The following is a 24,068-nucleotide window of genomic DNA, read 5'->3' as shown; positions in this document are numbered from 1 at the left end:
AAGTTATAGCGTTGTACAAAGGAAGCCTGCTCAAGCAAAAGAGGGCCTGATTTTCGCGAGGGGCTGTTGCAGATGAAGCTCAACAAGACGCACTGTATCATCGTACTTTTTTTAGTTCGTAGCAACTTTACAGACCTATGCTATTCAGGTAGAACCTGACGCAGCTGCAGGTCAGGAGTATCGCTGAAGAGAAATCAAAACTCTTCCTACCGTTGTTCCTGTCTCTATCGGCCCCGTAAATCTATCTGTTCTACATATATCGGATCTTGCAAATCTATATGGGTTTTTAAAAATTTTTGAAGGAACACATTTATACACAAATCATAATTCGTGAAATTATGCACAGTTTGTTACTTTTCTATCACACTTTCCCAGTATTTTGCTAAGTGTATAATTTATATTGCGATCCTTCCAGAGCAGAGCATCCATGCTCTCTGATGATTCATGCATATATATGTTTCTGAACTATCATCAAAAGGGAACGTCTTCATTACATACATGAAACAAAACGCGATATGAAAGATGGTCCAGGGCAATAACGTTGGAGTGTATATGGCAGGAAAAACAAAACATCTAATCCAAAATCCGGCGTTTTTTAATCAAGTACCTAATTCTTTAATCTAATCAGAAAAAATCGAATGCTTATGTAGGGTTGCCTTCCACATACCCACGTGTTTCGTTGATCTCATATAGGTCGTAACGCCCGAGGCCTCCTCCTCGAGAGTAGGCCAACCACTTCTACACTACTCATTCGACAGCTACTGTAGATTTAAAAAGGTCCGGTGCATCTCGTTGTCACTCTATGTGAACTACTTCCTTTTCTTGAAACAAAAAAAATCCACCTTCGGGTTTATATCCTTCACAGGACAACTCTGCAGCCACGATTTGGAGCCGAACATGCTCAAGGCTAACGGGTAACTTCGATCTGTGCGCATGAACAAGCCTAGAATTTTTTTCCCTAGGGCGAACTCAATCAAGTGAAAAAAAAAATTAGCTATTTATTTACGACGGGACTCAGTGGAAAATTACTTTTGCGGCAGTTATATAGTGCCCTGATAAAGTTAGTCAGCAGTCTCGTATACTCGGGATGAGGTTAACGTGATAACTCAGCAAACAATGTGATCTCAAATCACGCCGCGAGAAATTCTTTATCACCTTAGAAGTGCAATTGAAGACTGTACTAATTTTGAGTGCTTTTATTTAGTAGCCTCTACGTTTATGCAGAGGCCTAAATGTCAGGAAGATATAGAGATGCTGGAGGAAAGCAATTAAGACAATTGCGAGAAAATCGCTATCCGTATCAAAACGTACACGTAATTGTGTCGACTATTGCAGATTTCAGATTCTAGTAGTGCTGAATGGCACCTTTTTCATTTTAGTCCAAAACAAGCTTCAAGTTATCATGCATTATTTGTACTATACATAAGTTGATAGGAACGGTACTGAAATTCATTCTGTAAGATTAAGACCGTAAATCTTTTACGACATTACCCGCGAACACACATGGCAAGCCAGTGACTCATCCCCGTATTAAAAGGGACTTTCCTATTAGTGAATAAAGTTCTGCAATATAAGCCCAATATATGCTTGAGGTCCGTAAGTGCGCCTGCTGTATTTATATGCATCATGTTTATTACGAGTACTTCGTATACAGAACTAATGTATATACCAGGCATTGCAAACAAATACGAAATTCAGAATGCATACCCACATACAAGGCGCTATAATGGGGAATGGCACAAGTTTCTTTTTCGAAAAACGCGCCTTATTGCAGCACAATTTTCGGCAACACAATTTTTATTTACTACTCATTAGTTGGGCCATTCGATTTTGCTATGCTACTGCACCGCCTCATCATTTTTTTCTATCTGTATCATTACTCTAATACATGTGGATAATACATATTTGTATAAATATATCAGCTATACACTGCCGGCGATAACACTAGTCCGATAAATTATACGCCGATTTTAACATCATAGTACGATACCGTAATATAAACACAAGTTGAACTGCGAATACCGAATTTTCGAAAAGTAGATGGCAAACGCGGTGAGTTCTTTCCGATCGTATCACAGGCAACAACGTTCGCCTTTGGACCGGGAACAGGCAGCTGATGGGCGACAACGAACCTCTTGCAGAGTGCCAACCCCCTCAACTCATCCCTGCTTTCCCCAGAGGGGACGGCTTTGCATTAAGTCGTGTACTCCCCCGTCGTGGTGTTCTGACATCAGACGATGACTCATCTCGATGAGCTGTTCTATTAAAGAAACCTTCAGCATGGCGCTATGTCAAAAACACTTCAATTGGGTGTACCGAGTGCACCAGGCCGAAGCTCTCCCTTATATCATGGGCTTCTTCTCCACTCTGTGTAATAAATTGTATACTGGCCAACGGCTATTTTCGCGTCTGCATTTATTGCTTGTACATTTGGACACCGACAGACAGGGCTAAGCAGGCCCGGAACAGGAGAGGCATAGAGACGATGCAATGAGGCGTGCCTTGTAATAAATACCAGCGAACACCATCGCTGACGATTCATTCTCAATAGACGAAATGAAGCTTTGTTGCATAATCGTTTTTCAACGCGATAACCGCTACAGATGAGCAGAACTTGCAAGTTCTGTGTCAATCAATTTTGCCCACCGTCCAATGATCTTTCTCCGTATCGACGGCATAGTTTTACGAATACTGAATTGAATGCCTGATATAAGTTCATTTCCGCAAAATTGCCTAAACAGTGGTTCTCACTCAAGTCCGTACGTTAATAAACGAGACTTCCCACTATTTTTATTAATTTTGTAGTCTGTCGGATGTATGGAACGCCATTAATAACTTATTCAATATTTTTCTTCATTAGACAGTGCTTTCTTTTTCTAACCAAGTGCCCTTTGGTCAGGCGCGTTTTTTGCTCGGTAAACACGGGTTGATATTTTGAAATGACCTCCAATGAAAGTTAGAGCATTTGAAGTGGATAAAAGGTCATAGCCGTTTCAATTAGGCTCTGTTAGCTGAGTACACGTCTAAATAAATACTAAGCTATAAGAATGTGAGAATTTTCCGTACCTTCAACAACAACGACGACGAAAGCGTGTCGGGCACAGTGTTCCGTCGCCAATAGGACCTGACTTCACAAGAACAGTCTATGTTGAAACGTTGTCTGAGCGTGGCCATGGGCTTGACCAACCTCTTACTCTGATGCAATAAAATATACAAAGGCTACCAGTACGGCTGCTCGTAACTAACGGCGTCAGTAAGGACAATACTTTGCCTGTAATAGAAGCTTAGTACGACTACGACGGGTGCTTGCATGCGTAACGCTCAACGGTAATCTTGTGCCAATGTTGTATTGGCGTAGCCCGGTGTGATATCTAACAATATCATTCCTCGTACACATGAGTTTGAATTGTTAAGACAACAAGCCTGCTAAGGATACATATTAAAATCGTGCACAATATAAAAGCTGATCATAAGTTACATCATACTATAACACGTTTTGTTTCCAATCGTCCTTTATTAGTTATCGTACGTATGTATCCGAGGAAGAAATAAATTTCACATCACTACTCATATCTTGTATTACATAGTTTTTTCATATAGCACGTAGTTTGCATGGAAAGATGAGGTCCGCAACGTCAGCACAAATAGAACGAGGATCGTAAAACTGGGTTCTGTTTAGCGTGCAGAAAAGCCTTCGCAGACACATGTGCTGCTATACGCATTCGTGTGCAGTGTTCAATTGCCATGAAATATGGAATTATTGTGCGACCAGTTAACCACTCGCTTTATAAATTTCAAGGTCAAACACAGTATGGCGTAGCTTATTGCATTACTATCTACAATACCTTATTGAAAACAGAAAATACAATTCGGGGCGTTTTCTTTTCATTGCCACTACGGAGAACATAAAGTAGCAATAAAAGGGTAGCTTGATGCTTCGCCAGATCAAACCGATGCGTTCGTCATGTCTGTTGCATGGCCGTATCAGTGGTATAGTTATATTGCTACGTCAACGTCAAAGCGTTCGCTGGCTTGTCAGTCAGCCAGCCCGTCAATGAGCGCGTAGAGGGAGACAGTTCTCTACATGCAATGCTGATAAATATTTCAACATCACTGCAATCACTCGCTTTATGGAATGAAGCACAAGTTAACTGTCATTTTGAAATAGACGAGTAAAAATATACCAGTCGAACATTTCCGCCAGTGGAGATAATGACTGCCATACGGATCTGTAGAGTCCAGATTAGAAGATGTGTAAATCATAGATTAGGGCCTCTTCGACTGATGCGTCGGTGAGGTAAGGATGTCGCTTTGTATTGTTGTCTTGTATTTCTTCATTTTTGGTTTACAGATATTTGCATAGCTTTTTCGTAGTGAATTACAAAAACGGTGGATTAATACGAAAAAGCTGTGATTCCGAATAAAAAATCATTGTGCTTCCCTTCACTCTTCTGTACAGAAGCGTTAACTTTTGTAAACACCAACTTATATATTGAACGCATATGCTTCATTAATTCAGTTTTCACTTACTAAACATAAACCTTTCCATTCGCAAAGTTGCATTTCGCACATCGAGATCCATTGCTGTTACCCTATGATTTTACTATATTTCAACTTGATAACAATAAAATCGATAAGAACACATCTGGAAGGAACTAGCTAGTGTTTTAGTAAAGTGCGGAAAAATCCTAATGCTAATGTGAGTATGTGGTCAAAAAGACGAGGCCAACAAGGGCTCGAGAAAGCGCACAACATTCGAGGTTTTATCTTACACCTTTATTATTAATGGCCTATCAGGACGCCCATCATCAATGGCACATTGTATCCGTTGTGAGTAAGAAGTTATCATTTATAGATTTATTCGGATCTGATCGACCTTGAATGCGTGCTAGTTGTCTGAAGGCCCGCATCGCATACATGACGTACGTACAGTCTTATCGATGACAAAATGTCATTTCTCTTTCGACTGCTGCTTGTCCCCAGTCCGTGTCTGCACCGGCTTGAAGCAGACGTTTACAATCCAATCGGTCAGGAGTCAATGAAATGTTGAGGGAAATGTATTTTCACGGATAGTCAACCCAACCAGCCAAAGTGACGAGTAACCCGTTCATCAACTTCATTTGCGCTTACAATAGCGACGTCGCCTATATATATATATATATAAAGAGAGAGAGAGAGAACTTGCAGTGTCTGTATAGTACCGTCTATGCAACAAACAAAGGGCTTCCTGCAAATGACGCTTACAAGCGTATTGCACTGTTGATCTACATAGTGAGGTGTACAGATTAAGTGGGTCCAAGATAATTAATTAGTAAGATTTCAGAAAGTCATATTTGCGTTTCTTTATCTCGTAATATATATATATATGGACGAGCGTATATATATTGACCGAGCAGTACAGGGAACTAGAGGTAGGGCAAGTGGGTTAGGTTTTAATTTATTCATCATCCTACATCTTCTTTTGTTGTATAAATGTATGTTTACTTGTTGGAACGTTTCGTATCGTTTGTAGACTCATCATCGTAGTACACTTTGAGACACAAAAATATGGTGTGCACGAAAGTCGAACTGAATATAGCATGTTGTTTTCCACGCATTTCTATGACCTGTTGGCCCTGCGACACTGGAGCCTCCGCTCTTGTCCAAGTAACTAGTTATCAGCGCGCATTATTTACCATCGTCACTTCTGTGCTATGGTCGTCCAGCGGACCAGCGCCGGCAATTTACGGGAGACGTCAAAGCACGATTCTCGCTATAATATTTTCATTATTGTTAATATTAGTTGTCATACTCCTTTGGTGTAGAGTAAACAAAATTATTAAAATATTAGTAAAAACCAAGACAACAACAACAACAAAACCTTTTTACATTTATTACTACTATTATGTAGCATGCGTTTATAGCTCTATGAATAATAGACGAGATTATTGTATACGAATATTCTGTCAGGAGTAGCCTGGTGATCAATTGAAGTTCATAGTAATCGCCAAAACACAAACCTGTAGTATGAAGTCTTTGTATTGGCATCGTATAGATAGAAACTAAGACTTTAAAACGTTGAAGAAAAATGAAATCAAATTACTGGTGCGCACGTATTTCCCGGAAAAACGGCAATCAATGACAACTGTACGCTTGGACTTTCTCAGATTGCCTAAAACACATATCTAAATGGAAAGAGTATCTTGGAAAGATATATGTGTGACCTGTAGCTTTCTTACCAAATAGCACCTTAACATCATGTGTAAAGGAGGCGTGTTTACAGCTACTGCCTACTATAATATCTCATCATATAACCTACATTGAATTTCCATTCGTTGCCGTACTACGTCCCGACTATACAAATTATGCTGGCACAGTTTTCTATTAGTAAACGTATACGCATATAGCGTTGGAGCGTGTGACACGGCCAAGTTCGAGTATCCATATTGCGGGATATTAAGAGCCCCATAACTGAAACACGTTATTGGTTCTAAAAGGTCAAAGTGAACTTATTTTTGTTGTTGTTTGGAAGACGTCGACGTCATATTTGCCGTAAAGTTGCAAAGTACGAACTGCTCGGCGCCTTCTCGAAGTTTTATTATCGTGTTCCGGCTGGACAGTAGCAGACGTGCTTCTTCTTGACGTCGCTATTGCAGCAAATATTGCTTTGACTCTGTCGATGTTTATCTTTCTAATGCAATTATTGTTAGGTTGACATAAATAATAATAGGACTCTTCAGGAGCACGACGTTTCGTTTGCGTAACGTCACCGTTCCAATAGACAGCGCTAGAATCTACTGGTTTCGGCAGCAATATTCATTCCTGAAATCATTTCGGCAACAGGCTGGAACAACCACTTTGATAATGGTGAGAAAAGAACTTTAAAGAAATATGGCTTTAACAGTCAAATAGCCTAAGCCTTCCGACAATCAGCAACCATAGCAGCGCAGGGAGAGATTGGGCCTGTCGTATCTAAAACTTTTAATGCGAAAGCCGATAGTTTTTCTTCCGTATCTTCGTTCGAAAAATTAAATATGGAAATATTAGTTTGGCCTGATAAGCTTATTGATTGTTGACCCGTTCCGACGTCCTATACGCTGAAATATTATTGAGACGCACAAAAGTAAGAGAGAAAATCGCAGGACTCGTCATTTTCCGCGGAAGCTGGCTCGGAACTATCCCGAATGATAAGTTGGCCTCTATTTTCTGGTAGGTATTTTCGTCCTGCGACACTAGAAAGAAAAGCTTGGTTGATCTATATAAGCGAAATCGATGCTATTCAACAGAGCTGAGTTTGTTTTGTTGCGTTAATTAAAGCTGGATAACATTGACTGCGTGTAAAGGTGATAAATATGGTGAAAGCTCTCCCCGTTACAATGTTTTTCAAGTCAAACGATAACGAAGTCTAGGTTGTTCGTGTATAATATAACATTAACACGGTTACAAATGCGCAGCAAAATATGGGAATAAGTTTTACTTATTATAGGAATAAGTGGAAACTGTATGTGGATTGAATCAGCTACCCTGAAACAGGTTAACTTGGTCCAGCTTACCGACCTGATGTCATGTATCACAAGAAACCTTCAGGCGGTTTCATAGTACCTGTTATTCCAGCACGATGTTTTACTTTTATAATAAGGCCCATATGAATGCCTTTCCTGTTCTGCTGCATTACGGGTTAGTCCTCAGGCTCGAAAAGATTACATTTTTGTTGTAATACTCGCGTAGTGAAAATATTTTCTACGAGTGCTCATAACCATTACCACAAAGTCCTAACAAAACTGTAAACTTGCGTAATATGCCCTCTTACGTCAACATATATCACAAAACGTTGATCTGAAAGACCCAATTCCACGAGAAAAGTAAAGGCACATGGTTATTAAGTTAAAACGAGTATAAATTAATTATGTATAATAGACTTTTTTGACTTATAAGGGCTTCAATCTCTATACTATCCGTTCGCACGTAAATAATTCAAAGAGAAAACGGTCATACTCTATTAGGGATGCTTCATAACGTCTCTGGTAGCTGGATTGAGTTCCGTTTTTCTGGAAATAGAAACAAACATCGTGACACATTGCAACATGCACATAGTTCACTTTGACGCATGTTTTCAGTGACCGGATTCTACGTTATCCACGACTATTTCATCAAGTCTATATATCTGCAGTGGTATAAACACGTTTAGCGGTCCCTGCTTCAGCAAAGCTTACAGAGCACTGAAAGACGGAATTATGTGTTTGACAAGAATTCAATGTATTGAAAAGGCCCCTTTAGTGAGTAGAGGTATCGTCGCTATTTATAAACGTCGGCTACTTAATGGTGACTTTGCAGATTTTTTTCCAAATAACGCCATCGTCCTTCTTTCTCTACTGGTCTGCTACGTTCTTGAGACTCCCTCCCACTCACATCACGTGACATGATTACATTTCAGTAAAAAAAGGGCCAAGAAATAAATGTATTGAGTGATCGGCGGCATCACCGCCTGTCAGCGGAAGCTAGCCAACCAATATGGCGGATTTTAACCCGCTAGATTTCCACAGCATCAATGCCTGTCGTTGTAGCTCAGTAATCCCAAAATGGAATTTTGGGCTCGAATTCCGCGAAATCTCGCGGAATTCATCTGCCCAACGGCGTCAGGCAACAGGGAACGAACAACGGAGGCCCCGTGCTCACTGCTCAATAGGCTAGTACCCAATTTGCAAATCGACTGATCCCTATTGCATGGCAAAGAATAAACAGCAGAAGTGATAGCGCTGTTTGTGGGATCTGTGGCCACTGATCCTTTGAGCAAACTGGCTCTCAGGTTAAAATGCCCCTTGCGAACCCACTAACAATCGGCATTTTGTCGAGAAAAAAGACACCGATCACCAGACACGCACCAATCACTTTGAGATTCGTTTCAGCTGCATAACGGCGACGAAGAAGTCAAGAAAAAATGACGATGAACAAGTGGCAGAAGAAGAGGTAAGGAGAGCATGGCCGGGGGGTAAAAAGGAGGAAGTCTCTGCGAATTGTTCGAACAACGCGCCATTATGACCAGTACGGGCACTGGAATCGCTACAGAAATCGCAGCGGTAGTATTAGCTCTTGGAGGAATCATGACAGGGTGCTCAGGTGGCGAGGTACGCAAAGAAGAACCTGTGCGCCGAGCGTAAGGGCACAATTCAATGTCGGAATCGTGTAGGGCCGATCGTGTGAGGCGATGTTCGCAAAAAGATGGTTTTTGTTGCTAACTGACTGTAAGTTGCTTGCGAAGTGGCCTCAAGGAGCACAGCGCAACAAACGTCAGCAGCCATCTCTAAGCGGCTAGTTAACGAAGTGATATGCTCAAGTGGAGAAAGGTGAGCTAAGAAAGTATGCAAAAAAGCAAAGGGTCAGAGTCATTGCCATTGTGGTCACTGGTCTTCGGATCGTTGACAGTACTGCCGGATGAATCTACTCTGGGGAATGATGATGTCCGCTACGAATGTTGGAAAGAATTTACGAATTTAGGGAATGATCTAAAGTGCCGTGCCCTCTTTATTAGCCATAGATAGCTAGCCATCTAGCTCCATTGCCGAACAAAGGTGAAGCGGGTTTAGTCAAACAAATAGCAGATTTTGATGCTAGAGACTGACAAGTAAGGCAACCGCTTAAATAGCTTTTTCTTTTGTATCGTAGTATAGTGTATACCTCTTACACAATATGAAGGACTATATATATGTATAGATAAAGTTATATAAAACCAGCTAGCTTCAAACGATACGTAATGGTGAAGAATAGATAGAATAGTCTAACAAAAACCGTTTAAGATCGACCTGTTGAAGGGAAGGATATTTGGATTTGTCGTTTGCTGACTGTGTGAACCGCGAGGTCATGCATTGCATAAAAATTACATGTACGTTACTAGTAAAATATAATAATAACGGAAGGTAGTCCATACTTATTTCAAAAAGTTTATTAGAGGTCAAAAAGATTTATTAACGATATTTATCTGACACATATTCCGACGAATACATCTGATTCTATCTTATGATCAATAGCCTGCGGTAGAGTTATTGTTATTGACTTCAGGCACGCATGTAACCCCAAAAGCAGAAGCAGACAACAAAATTATATGTCGGATGCTGACAACCTGCTTTCATCAGGTTGTCTAGTCGTAAGCAGGCTTCATCTTGTGCTGGCAGGAGCTAGCCGTCTGTCTGATGAAACTATACCTAATGGCGATATTGAACATAGAACTCGAAATATAAGGGTCATCTAACCAGTTTTTTTCAGGTTAAATTTCAATTTTCAGTATTATACGGGCCGCTTATTTCTATAATCACATTTGCTACTCGCGATCATTGCAGCTTGACAGAATAAATCGATGCTGTTGTCCAGCGGACTTCCGGAAGTTCTGCTTCCATGGATGTTTCTTACATGAGTCCCAACGAAATAAATAGCCTAATAACTGGCCATATTACACTTCACTCGGCTGCCACCTACAAAGGCAATCATCAGTCAGACAAAAACAGTGCGCGTCTTACTGATAAACGTGACCCGCGCAAGAGGTATACACATTTTTTTGCTGGCAGATTTACTGGCGAAATAAATTGAATCGCGTAGTCGTCGATGGCTGTCGTATACATAAGAACAAAAGTAAATATGCTTTTCATCAGTCGACCTTATGTCTATCGTGCAGTCATTCAAACACACACTATTACTTTATAGACCTGATTAACAACACCACAACCATCCAGCACGATCTATCAACTAAGAAGCATATCTTCGAGTAAGAACTATTGTATCGTAAATTCTCCGTAAACATTCTATAAATAAATAATGGAAAGATAGATGTGACATTAACAGGTATGGTCTATTAATTTACTTCGAGAGTGGATTTCTTCTGATATCCGTTCTAGTAACTAATAAACTTGAACCTTGAGAGTAAAGTCCTGTAATACATAGAGAGCTGCATCCGAAGTGCTAATGTGATTTCTCGTGGTTGAGAACGCTTTTATGTGACTGCCAATCACGCCGGAAGCTAGCCAAACAGTATACCGGTAGACAACTAGTATAACTCAGAGTATAAGTCAAGGGAAATCTTCATTCAAATAGGTTCACCTTTTTGTGAAGAACCAAGTGTACATTGCCCTTCCAAATAGAATGGTAACTGATCTTCACGGCCTCAAACTGTCAGATCTTAGATCTAGCTGATTTCAGAAATGATGTTTACTGCTGTTTTTTTTGTTTTGCTGTTTACATTTCGCTTCTTCGATAGATCTTTTTCGTATGCTTTTCGGAAAACCGCCACTGGCTATCTGTCAGAGAGCCAGTGTGGCGCGTGTATGCAGTATAAAAATAATCACAATATATAATAAGATTATAAACGGAAGAGCGGTTAATAAGTCGCACTTGGGTCCTGTGGATGCCGTTAATATATGTAATAGTTTAGGGAAAGCGAGCGACACACGGATCGACTGATGCAAAAAAAAAGCTCTAAAAATCTTTCCCAAGTATACGCTAGTGATCAGGACAATTGCAGACAAAACTGAATACATCATAGCGGGCACTCGTCTCGCATGTTTTGTGGATCATTATATAAAAATGTTAGTGCCATTTTAGCACAAAAGCTAGATAATAGCTAACTGCAGCAATAAACCAATCGCTGGAAAACTCTGCAATGCTTGCAAATCCCTATAGGTTCTTGTGTCCATCGGGTGGTCTGTTAGAAATTGGCGTTCATCGTTGTTTATGGAAAACCAATATATAATTAAGGTGTTTGATACATCTTTATTGAGATTGTAGAAGTTGCGGAATTCTAACTATAGGGTATGGAATCCCTTATGTAGATGACTGACAAAATTTGACGATTTGTCGATGCGACGTATTAGTCTGCGCTTTACAGATTCAAACAGTGATGGCTTACTTCAAAAAAAAAAAAATCAATTCAAAGATTTTCATCTCAAAGGACATATTTTTTTAATCTCCTGAGGACGATTCACGATTTCAACCAAGACTCAATGTCCTCTTAAATACTGCTTCCTGGTTTCCGTTTTATTGTTTTGAACTAAGCCGTATTACATGAACATTCATTTGCACCGCATAGAATGAAGACAAACTACGTGATAAACTTTGTTCAATTTGCATAAAGTCGCGTTTTGCATAATTATGACTTGAACAATGCCAAACACTTAGTAGCTGATTGGAGCCAAAATATCTGCGTCAAAGGGAAGTGTTTGTACGAATGATCTATTGAACTATAGTTTCATAGGCTCCAATAATGTCATATAAAAGCCTTACTCTTATTGTTTGTACAACGGCTGGAACTAATTGCTTAACCTACGAACGCACATTTGACACAATGTCGTATTAACCCTGCAAACAGGTTTAATATTTAATCAGAGCATAGCCTTCTTCCCGCCATTTTTCCACTAACTAACACTTTGGCACCTCAATCTCTTTTGACGGAAATATTGCATGCATCTCTTTTTTCCAAAGAATTAACCAAATAGCAGATACAAGACGGCTTTGTGATGGCTTATCGTCTGTCGATCGGGTTAGCAGGATTCTCAAGACATCGTCTCTACGGGTGCTCCCACAGAAAAGCGACATCGACTAAAAACCTACTTGTTAGTAAGTGTGTTGTGAATTTAAGTCAGAAAACTTCCCTGCGTTTTTCTAGCGACCTTATGGGTAACGACGGTTTGTATTGAAAACTTCTACAGTTTATAAAAAGCAACAAAAATGCATAGAAATTTAAATAAGACCTCCCTGTACAGTGCTTCGATGCGATTGCAACCACGCACGTCTATGCCCAAGATATCATTGACGATTATTGCGTTTACGATTTGGTTTTTGGGTCCTATTCTAATTTATCGCTGCGTCTGTGGTGTTCCTACATTTACAACGGCGGCGGACGGTTCTCTCGGATTTCAGGCCGTGATCGTGTGCGAAGCAATAAGGAAACCCGAAAGGCCCGTTAGTTAATTTACTATTCCTTCAAGATTTTTATTACGTTAGATAGTTCGCATTTGTCCTAAACTCATTTGTCTTTGATAAACGTATGCCCGTTACTTTAACGGACAATAAGCAACGAACAGCAAACCAGCTACTCATGTACCTTACTAAAAGTCAAAGAGGGGTTCTTTTTCTTTGTGACTCACAGCCTTCAAAGTTCGCACAGCGAAACCTGGATCTTGCGAGGTTAGGTCGCTAAAACACGTACTTGCGGAAAACCGTGACAAACAACGGCAGTCAGCCGGAACGAAAGATCACACTCAGAAGTTAGTGACTCAGAAGCTCTTTCGCTGTCCAAACCGTGTGTCAAGTAGGTTATTTTTATATACATATATACAAGGAGTTTTTACTATTGATATAAATCGAAAATTTTAGTCTTGTTCCATCCATTGTCAAACGCACAGAGAGTTAATAAGTGCTTTTCGATGCTTCAACAAAGACCCGTCAAATGGGTTCAGCTGTACATAAAGTACAAAGTGTACAAACATTACGCATCTTAAGGCCTCTGTATGCTCACACACTATTGAAGTTTATTGAGTTCAGTAAACAGAAAAACCTGACTAATTATCTATGGGCTGAACGTACCCACAAGACAAAATAAATGTTTTGAAGGATATTTCGCAGTTTATAGTTAACGAACATAATTTAGTATTAGGGTCGTTTTTTGATTTTTTAAAAATACAGTCATGCTATCTATCAGATCTGCACAACATTGCGATAAAATCTAAAATAGATTAAGCCATTTCCATATATGAACGTACATCCTCACTTCGTGGACCTCAAATCACTCTGCTGCACCTAACAACAGTTCGAGTGTGCAATAATAATGATACACTAGACTTAGAGGTACAGCATTGTTTAATGATATCAGAGGCGGTCGTTAGTTAAACTCCTAAAAGAGTCACAACTAGAGAAAACGCAAAAACAGATATTGTAGCAACAAGCAGCCACCATTAGGATAAAAATCCTATAGTTATACCGGCCGCTTCTCGACATTTCTATCTTTTCTTAGTAGTGGCAAGATCAATTCCGCCTACCTTCATCTGAACTATCAGTCGAGCTATCGAAAGCACCTTGTCTCGAGCTTGATGATCCAGCTATTGAAGACGTGTCATTGCGCCTCTTAACAATTTTCCAATATCATGGTAAGACATGGGGCTAGACAACCCGGAACGGTACCCTGAGGCCATGTACAGGCCGCTACGAGAAAATAACGAAAATTACTCACTCCTTTTTTGTCTATCATCATATTTCTTTGCTGTTAATTTCTTCACAAAGTAACAATCTGCCTAAAAATCAGGTCAGTACTCATTACGTCCCACCCAGATATAGATCTGCACAGGTAGTGGGTATCAACGACACAACATACGAAATCTAAATGTTAAGGAGTGTCCAGTTGGCATGACTTCAACTTCATATACAGACAACGATGGTGTAATCACGGAGCACTCGCAATTCTTTATAGTAGTAGTACTTTTTTATGTTACCTGGGTGCCTATATCCATCTGTAAACATTCAAAGTAGAAGGTTATTGTCATAAAACTATACCGTAGCCGCTCGCAACAAGAGTTAACCTTGGTGAAAAAGTCGAGGGCGAAAATAGCAGGAGGATCGCTGGAGGGGTACTCCCTATGAGAAAATATATGCAAAATTTCAATGGTGTCAAAAGGTAGCTTTCGAGAGTCCCCAAGATAAACCAACAAATGTTTGTGAAATAAGCAAAACGCACCACGTTTCAATGACTGAACTGTCGGGAACCCGCTTTGATTTCTGTAACAGTCGAGTTTGAATGAAGATACGAAACAACTTATTAGTTGCTTGACTCACAACGAAAAAGCGTAAGGTGGACATAATGGCATATTTTGCCACCTAGACCAAGCAAATGTTCAGTGTTGATTTTAGAACAAGCCCTTCAATGCTTCCAGCAGGAAATCAGATACCGGTGGAATCCCTTGTATCGAGCTAGCCATTTTTCTTCAGAAAGGGCAGCATCTATTTAAACTGTATTAGAAACAGGTAATATCTTGTTTATACCTCTGCCTATATCTTTATTGTCAACATAAATGAGCCTATTTATCTTACATTGCACATCATGCATAAAATGAGAACGGCATAACACCATAGTACATTATCTGCACTAGCGTCTAACATCGATTTCCTGTCTCATAAAAGCTGTAATACTTGACGGCTGTGAATTGAGAACCGGAGGCTATGACCGCTAAACAATGCCCAAACGTGCTGTACATCTTCGCGTGTGCGGAATGGATCCGAGTGTACAAAAAACGACGAAGTTGTGTCATAAAATGCATAATAAACAACTTTCTGACAGGTGTGTCTACTGTCCATAATGCCTCACACATTTCTACAAACGTCACGTACTACGACACATTGCTTGTGTACCTCGTCAAGTACGGAGCACATTCATGGAGGACTGGAAGACTTTTTTTAACGAATAGAGCATTTACCTGGGAAGACGGAAATATCCAATAGGGTTTCATTATAAGTATAACCACAATGAAGCAAATGGCACTAAATCTCTGTGTTAAACAAAAAAAAAAACTTATCCAAGTATTTTCTCCTTTATAGTATCACAGAAATTGACTGTAACGTTAGCGAAAGGTTATTATTGACCTCACTCTGGGTGGTTGCTTTTTCTACTTTTGATCAATACTTTAAGGATAAAAACTTCGCTATAACAGCAAATCTTGCGGCATTAGATATACATTTTGTTGAATTCATTCGATCTACGTAGATGTGCTGAAGCTCTATAGTTTCTACACTTTTTCTTACAGTCAGCTATGCTTCTCGTAGTATTCGTTCACCCAGCCCAACTTGAGTCTGGTAACGAGGTTCAATAAATTAGACAGTCTGCCTTTAAATTTCCATACGGGCGCTTTTAGCACTTCAGCACCTAGACATTTACTGCGCAAGTAACAGCTCGCAACGTTTAGATCTATAAGCGATACACTCAATGTGGACATTGAAATCTACTGAAGCAGAGCAGTATTCGCTGATTTACTTTGACTGGCCTAGCTTGGGGCTAAGGTCGAGCACTTTAGCTTCAGCCTCGCTATTGCCATTTATAAGGACAAAGACCCACCTTAAAAGCACAAGTTAGGTAGATGCCTTGAAGATAGCAGATATATAGGATAGATACACTTTCCAAATGTTTAAAACGTGTATCCATAACGGCGTTATTAGTTTAGAAATCTCGAATTTCTTAGTTATTCATCTGTTCATTGAACCTATTGAAGCTCTACCGAGAGGATAAATTGGGATTTGAAGGACATCAGAGAACCAAGAATAGTTTTATATTACGATTTATTGCGTGAGATCTTTAGTGAAAGCGAGAGAAGTAACGTGCGAGTCTCACCCACATTCACATGGTATTCAGCTACTTCGAGGTGCTAAACGTACGTTAAATACATCTTAATAATTGTCGACAACAATTTTTTTTTAACATAAATAAAAACTTAGATGTGGGTGAGATACATTATTAGGTACCTGTGCTGCTACATTATGAAGTTAGCATTTTCATATAACGGAGAATTCGTTAGATCACTCTTACAATTAAACGTAACCCTATCGTAGAATATAAGGATTCGCGTTTATAAGTCCCGGCCTTCATTCTGCACAGTACGTTGCACATCACAAGGCGCGGTCATGTACGTGTAGTCACAAGGTAGAAGTACAATATCTCCTCTTATGGTCTGATCTAGTATAATAGAGTACAAAAATAGGATACAATGATACGTCTATGTGTCTGCGCTTTAGCAAGCTTTCTATTTTTGGTCTCGTATGGACTAATAGCGCACGTTTTATTCCAAAGAGCCATTGCTCCATTGTAGTATTACAGTTACTGAGCGGACCAGGGTAACTTGGCTTGGGCGGGGGCGGGGGGGGGGGGGGTAGCCTACGGTATATGCCGTGGATATAAAGGAAATTACATACGAAGTTATTATACTTGTGTAGGACTATTTATGGGTGTAGAGATTGGTATAATAATAGTAATAGTATAATGCCAAACTTCAGCGTCTAAGTATATTATTCGTTAGTGCTATTCACGTATCGAAACTTCGTACAAAACTTATTCATACCTCTCTTGCCGATGACATTATGGAGCAGAGTTGTTGCCGTGTTGCTGGTGCTGCTGAAAAACAACAACAATTAGTGATAACCGAACCAATAACTCGATTAGTGTTGTTTGATTGCCACCTACCATACCTTTCCTCACGTTAGAGTATTAGAAGGCCTACAACAAAAGGCCATCCATGACCGTTCTCGACGTAGAATCGACGACGTTTTTGTCCAAGTGTAGAGCACAAATTACACGCTAACTCAAGCCGGGCTCGTGCACCTACATCAAGCACCTATAACGCCCCACCAACAATGAAGACAGGGGTGGCGTGCTGCACGACAGCCTTGACCTTGCACGCAACTGGTGCTTTCTTCACTAATACAATCCTCCGCTTGCTCGATTGTGCTCCTCTGTATCACAACAGGCCTTACTAAACACCAACACCGTTGTAACGTAGATATATCCTTTTAGATAGTAAGTTACACCTTTCCTTGAACTCTTTTCAACGGGACAAGCATTTGAACAAGGTAGTAAATACAACGTCACGTTCACGACTGCATTAAAACAGTAAAACTTGTTATGTCTGATAGCACCAAATTGGCTTCACGGAAACACTCTTAGTTTATTCCCGAACTGTTGCAGGACGTCGTCTATGCAGAACATTTCCGTTCGGCGTTAACTCCTGAAAACAGCAGGCACCAACTCACTCCGCTAGGGTACTCAACTGACGTTTACACAATGTAGTAGGAAGCTAGCGTATAAAGAAACCAGTTCTATGCGTTTTTTTAGCTACCTAGAAACGGTGTCAAAGAAAAAGTAGACCAACGACAACACTTCGACCACACGCCAGAGGTACTTTGCTGCTTGTTTTGTCAATATACGTACATTGATGATAATAATAATTGTCATATATGTATATATAATATTCTGACACCTGCTTCAGCCATCCAGCCAGCCAGCTCGCACGCTAGCTAGTTGGCTTTCTAGGCAGCCACTCGCTCTGTGCCGTACGTAACAGAACTGGGCCGGGAACTGCAGAAGTGTTGCAGTTCTTTGCCGCCGCTGCTGCTGCCGTGGATATTGACAGCTAAAGCTGCCTTGTAGCTTACAACTGCGTCGCCGTTGCCGTAGTATTCGGCCGTTAAGCTGCGCTACTGGCCGTGCCAAGTGGCTGAGCAGCAATTGGCAACAATTTACCAGTTCCGTTGTCTGTTCCTCACTGCTGCTAGAGCCGTTGCGATGGCTATGACTATGGCGGGTCCCCTAACAATAATAATGCAGGAGGGAGGGAAAGAACGAAGGGATGAGGTAAGTTGTGCTGCTGCTGCCGTTCGCTCTTGCCTACGACAGCCGACCACCGATTCCTCCTCTTCTTGGCTAAATGACGTCGGCCGTGAGCGCAGGCAGGCGATCAGCAGCAGCAGCAGCAGCAGCAAGTTACCTATGGTGCCGATGCTGCGGTTGATCCTGCTGTTATCTTTGCTGTAGTAGGATAGCTGAAACAGTTACACCTACGCTAGTCGGCGCTGTCTGCTGCCTCAATCTCAAAGGATAATACTCTAATATATATATATATATATAGTAAAATTAAGTTACGGCAACCGTGTCAGTTGAACGGCGGCGCTCATTCATAGTTCACAGCGCCATGTTGCGTTGTGTCGTTCACTACGGCAACAGCTACCGCTAGCGTACAGATGCCGTGAGCAACAGAAGGAAGCGAGCGGCATCAGCGCACGCTACTTACCACTTACTACTGCTGCTGTTAGTCCAGCGTCACAGTGACTGTTTGTGTAAGTGCGCGTCGTTTTTATCTGCCAGTATAACTACCTGGCTGTTTGTCTGTCGGCCTTTATTGTCTATGTGTGTTTTGTGCCGCCACGCCACACTACACTTGACTACTCGCTGACTACTACTGGCAGCGTCCGTCCGTCCACAGTTGCTCCGGCTACGCAGTTTCGTGTCATACCACCAGCCGTGACGGAGTCGAAAGCAACGTGCTCTCGCCGCTGCAGTTACCTTAACTCCCGCGCTGTGGCACTGGAAGTGTGATGCTAAGTAGAGTTGCTGCCGATTGTACTGTTGCTTATGACAGCTGCGGCGATTGAAATGGCATTACTTATATATTGACAGTGGCCGCTGCTGCCGCAATAGCAACAGAACGCTGGACAGAGCATGAATCTGCACCAACAGACTTTTGCTGTCCTCTTTCTTTCTCTATTTCGGGTTGTACTGTCGCCGATCGTTGACGTGCGAAGTGGTTTGCCGCGCAACGGTCGCGATGGCGCCGATCATCGTACTATAGCACTCTGTAGCATCGTGGCTACAACAACGGCTTCCGTTGTTACAAACGATAGCGTAGAACGCAGTTTTCGTCCCCCACGAGCGAAACCATATGGTCGACTACAGTCCACCAACGAAGATGCTAGCAAGCACAGCAAATTGTAAGTCCTGTTCGTTGGCCCGACACTTTCTGTTCCTTAGCCTGCGGCAGGTTCTAGGCAGCAGGTAAACGCAGACAGACCTCGTTCCAACACTACTACTGCTACTGTCAAGTATTTCCTTCTGTCTAGTCTGCGAAGTCCTTCTGTCTAATGAACGTACGTGTTCACACAGATGGCCGCCGTCCTTTCTGACTCGATCACAAAACGCTGTAACACCAGTGCAGAATGATTCTTCTTTAGAAATAAAAACACACGAACCACTGCTGCGCGAATCGGCTTATACTCTTGAATTGACGCGCACATTCGACAAGAACTTGTTATGGTTACACTCAAATGGTTACTGCCATCGATTTCTAAACGTGAACGACAAGCCCCTCACGGACCTAACCCAAACGGAGCTCGCATCGCAGAACCTGCTGTGCCTTCTTCGCTGGCTAAAGAGAGGAACCTCTTTCTTTACCGATTCTCTACTATTATGGTTATTATTACTATCCGCTACAGTTGTACTTGCGAAATTCTATTTCCCTCTTTCGGAGTCTCTGTCTTCTGTTAATAGGCTTTCAGGCAAAGAGAAGGCATCTACCGACTGACTGGTTGGCTGATACTGTCCGCAGCTACGGACTGCTGCTAGCGCTAATCTCTATGGTGGCCGTCTGTCTCAATACTGTGAGAGGATCGTGGGGGGGGGGGGGTCATAGTGGTACGGCGGCAGCGGCAGCGGGCGGAACCCCGTACAACTTGGCTGTCCCTCCGCTTTTCGATGTGTCTGCCTGTCTTTGTGTTAGTGTAGGGAAAGCGTCGGCGGCAACGGCAACGGCTGCTGTTACCACTAGTGCAATGCCGGGTGGCCGCGGCGCCCAACTCAATGGCTCACCCAAGCAGCCGCACTCAGCTGCTCCTGCTCCAACACCGAGTGCAGCTGTATATACAACATCGCACCCCCTCCCCCCGGCCCTTCATTCTTCTTCTTTTCTCATACACTCTACACTCTCATAGCACAACAACTACAGTGACTACCGACACACCGGTCCCTTATGCGACCCAGTAACTATCGAGGGGCTCCGTTTACCATCGTCCTGTGAGCGAAACATGTCCTGGCACAAGCAAAAACACCAGAACCAGCAGCAGGAGTAAAGCGTCCACGGGCGCCTGCACTCTAGCCACCCTCTCGCCACAGTCCTACTAGAGGGTTGTTACTGAGGGAAGGAACATTCGATGGAAAGGGGAAATTTGAAGGGGAGAGGACGGGGGTGGGGTGGGGGGATGGGGGAGAACGACTACATTACGACGACTACAGCGCAGCTAGCAGGGTTGGCTGGGTGGCTAGCCAGCTACACGAAGGTAGCGAATCAATTGCCAGTGCCGGCGCCATCATTGCTGTTGTTTCGGCTGCTATCGTGGTCGTTATTATCCTGCCGTTGACTACGTCGACTACGATGATAGAGGCAGCGACCACGAGGCAGGCCCTCGCTAACTCTTTCCCCCGCCTACCCATGAACGATCGCTCACGCACAGCGCGACACGCTCAAATACACCCAAAGTTAACACAGAACAAATAGGGAACAACCTGCATAGGCTGCTGGGAATCGCTGCCATATGCTATATGTACATATAAATGAGCCCATTGTAGAGGCTGGGTATCAGCGCTCTGGCTCCTTAAGAAAAGAAACACAGCCAGAAAGTAAAGCAGTCGCAACAGAGCACGCGACAGACGCTCGATTAGGCCCACAAACCAAACGTTCTTTCCCCTTTTCCCGTTTGCTCTCTACCGGGCACTGCTTAACCGAAATAAAAGTATGCGGACAGCAATAGTGAAATCTATCAGATGAAAATGACAAGACCCACCAACTATTTAGTCGGCCAGCCAGCCGGAAAGGGAACGCGATTCCTGTACTAGCATTAGCTTTAAGGACTCTCTCGTTTTGATTCTATGCGGAGCGCAGAACCGTGGCGATCTTATGAGAGGGTCCAGCAGCTTGGTGAGTGCGGGTCCGCGCTGCCCCAGAAATCCATTTGATGACCTAGCAGTTATGGTGACGTTGGGAGCAGGTTTGTGCTAAGGTATAAGCATTGTCTGCATGTCGTTTGCGCTTAGCCACTGGAGGACATTGAAATTTGCTTCACTATGGGCAGCACGATGGTGACGGCGATGATGATGATGAGGTAGACGATGACTGAATGGAAGAGGATTTGTTTATTTTTTGGTGACGAAGAACCCATACAAAAGGAAAACCACTTATAGTGGGAATGGGAACGATACGTTTCCCGCTCGCCAGCTGTTTGAAGCGCTTTCTTATTGTTTCCCGCCTTATTCTGAGGCAAATTACCACAGTTGCTCCATACATTTAATGAGTAAGATGACAGGCAGGCATTAGAGAATCAACTTGTGCAAGCCTATGCGAAATTTTCCCGCTTTGGCCTGTCGTGGGTATTACCAAGCTGCACGAAAATCGCGAAAGACAATGTGATTTAATGACTATTCGGTGTGTGACCAATCAAATTTCAAAAGCCTATATTAGACATAAAGGATTATGCCTGCAGAATACTTAAATAATTTCTAGTGACATTTTGAATAACCCTTATAAGGTGCGCTCCTCTTTATCATTTGCGCATATAAGGCAGCGCTTTGAAACTTCCTCAACGGCTATTTATTTTTGATTGTATTGTTATACCTAATCTCGTTATCAATATCTAATTTGAGAGAGGCAACGACAGGATACACAACATCATTTACAGCCCATTGAACGCGTGGAAGCTATTGAAACCACACGAACTTAAGTCCGAAAAGTATAGGAAATAGGTCCGTCGCTTTATTACCTATGCAGGTAGCAACGAGAGTTTCGCAATAAAATTGTACGTTGTCGTCAGATAGCTACACCGTGTATGCTGTGTAATTACGGATGTTTGGCAGCATTGACTGTTTTCTTTTCAGGCAATATAGAGCGAATTCAAAGTAAAAAATGCGCATCATAAACATCATGAGTACGGTAAAACTGGTTACACCCAGATCTAGTCAAAACTGTCATTGGGATCGTTCTTAATCTTGTTCCACGCCATTTTTTCGGTCAATTCTATTTTGCAGTGTGGGGGACAGCACAAACCGATTCATGACTAGTCTACAGCGACGGTGTGCTCTAAGCGCGTTCTCAGGGACCGCATTTTTTCTACTCTAATTTGTCCAGAAGCTGCCGTTGTCGAAGTAATTCTTCCATTTGGAATCCTCAAGTTTGCTGGCTTCCACTATGGCTTTTAAGTTCCTCATATCTCTTTTCAAAACGAGTACACCACTAACGAACTGTTGCTTTTCCTAACACCTGTGTAGTTAGAATTTGCGCACAATTAATACGGATTCGACCAGCTCTTTTAGCTTCAAGAAACAGAAAGCAGATTTTCAGCAGAAAACGATATGTTTGTTTTTAGACCCATTCGCTTTTTCCGTCCTGCATAACTTTCACTGTATAGTTTACTATCCTAACATTTTACCTAAGATATACGTAGTATAATTAGTGTTGCCTTAACGAAATAAACATGGGTCTAGCTAGGAAAATGACATTTTCTGCTTCGTTAACAAAAATGTGCAAAGGATTTTCAGGTTTTTCAAAAAATAATCTTTGTCATTATTTTACCTCGATCACAAACAACTATTGCCTCCAGCCAGAAATATATCATTAAAATATATTTCGTTCATTTTACGCGTTCCCTATCCTTTATAGCACAGTATATATTCATTTGTCAACATTCTTGGTCGAGGCTTGCTGATGATCCAGGCGCATCTAGCAAGATCCTTTCGACGGGTTTTTCGCAGCATGAAAAACCAGGTAAAATACTAAACATTTGACATAGAAAAGGCAGTTAAATTAATTAGAACAGCAAACAGCTTAGAAATAACATTCACATCTGTAAGGTAAGGATCTGTTGGATTCAATACTTAATCTGAGCTGGCGTCGATGGGAGATAAACCGACAGACAAATAAGAGATAAGTTACATTGCTTTTAAACCGTTTGTGTGCACTCTATAATTGCACACGATTGTGTAAATATCTGAGGCGCGCGTAACATTTTGTTGCCGTAGACAAAACCTCTCATCGTTAAAAAACAACGCTTTAATGACCATCTGGTTTGCGGTACGCAAGAGCACAGCAAAAAAAGCTTAAAAAGGCTCATTACGATATATGGGGTGCGAGTATTACAAAAACGAAACGTGTGGGCGGATAGTGTTGCAGTCCTATCAACTAAGGTCGTCTATTAGTTGTCCTAAAATCGTAGTACTTCTAAGGAACATTTAAAATATACGGCCGTATAAAACTGATTTAAAAAGCATTTCGAACACTTCTGTGTGATTTTAGTTGTACTGGAAATTTTTTTGCCGAATTACATCGAAGATGCAGACAAAGGAATGCCGTCACGCCTTTGCGTAAAACTGAATAAATCATTTTGTAAGAAGTTCTTTAATAGCCGAAAAATGCCGTCTTGCGGAAAGTTTATTTGCTATCGAAGAAAACGTCACATACAAACACTCAAATACACAAAAAAGGTTTTTGTATATTTGATTGACTTAATTTTAGGACACCTATTAGAAGCATTAT

General features: G+C 41.7%; 1 protein-coding gene across 5 annotated transcripts in view; it reads right to left on the bottom strand.

Moving 5' to 3' along the window:
• LOC111261068 (uncharacterized) overlaps positions 1–20,151 on the bottom strand; it is a 51,097-nt gene extending 30,946 nt beyond the window's left edge. For 3 of the 5 annotated variants that reach the window (XM_022834288.2, XM_022834292.2, XM_022834291.2), the window contains exons 1-3: positions 18,786–20,151; positions 17,188–17,723; positions 17,061–17,110 (exon numbers count right to left, since the gene is read on the bottom strand). In XM_022834288.2, coding sequence (XP_022690023.1) covers positions 17,061–17,078 — 18 coding nt within the window. In that variant the 5' untranslated portion in view covers positions 17,079–17,110; positions 17,188–17,723; positions 18,786–20,151. Of the gene's footprint in view, positions 1–17,060; positions 17,114–17,187; positions 18,266–18,785 lie in introns of those variants that run through there. The other 2 variants (XM_022834289.2, XM_022834290.2) reach the window with 2 other exon arrangements.
• Positions 20,152–24,068: the final 3,917 nt, after the last annotated feature.

The sequence above is a fragment of the Varroa jacobsoni genome, unplaced genomic scaffold (genome assembly GCF_002532875.2).
Source record: "Varroa jacobsoni isolate VJ856 unplaced genomic scaffold, vjacob_1.0 scaffold_517, whole genome shotgun sequence".
Taxonomy (NCBI): domain Eukaryota; kingdom Metazoa; phylum Arthropoda; class Arachnida; order Mesostigmata; family Varroidae; genus Varroa; species Varroa jacobsoni.
The sequence above is the reverse complement of the archived record's forward strand: the minus strand, read 5'-3'. Positions and strand labels throughout refer to the sequence as shown.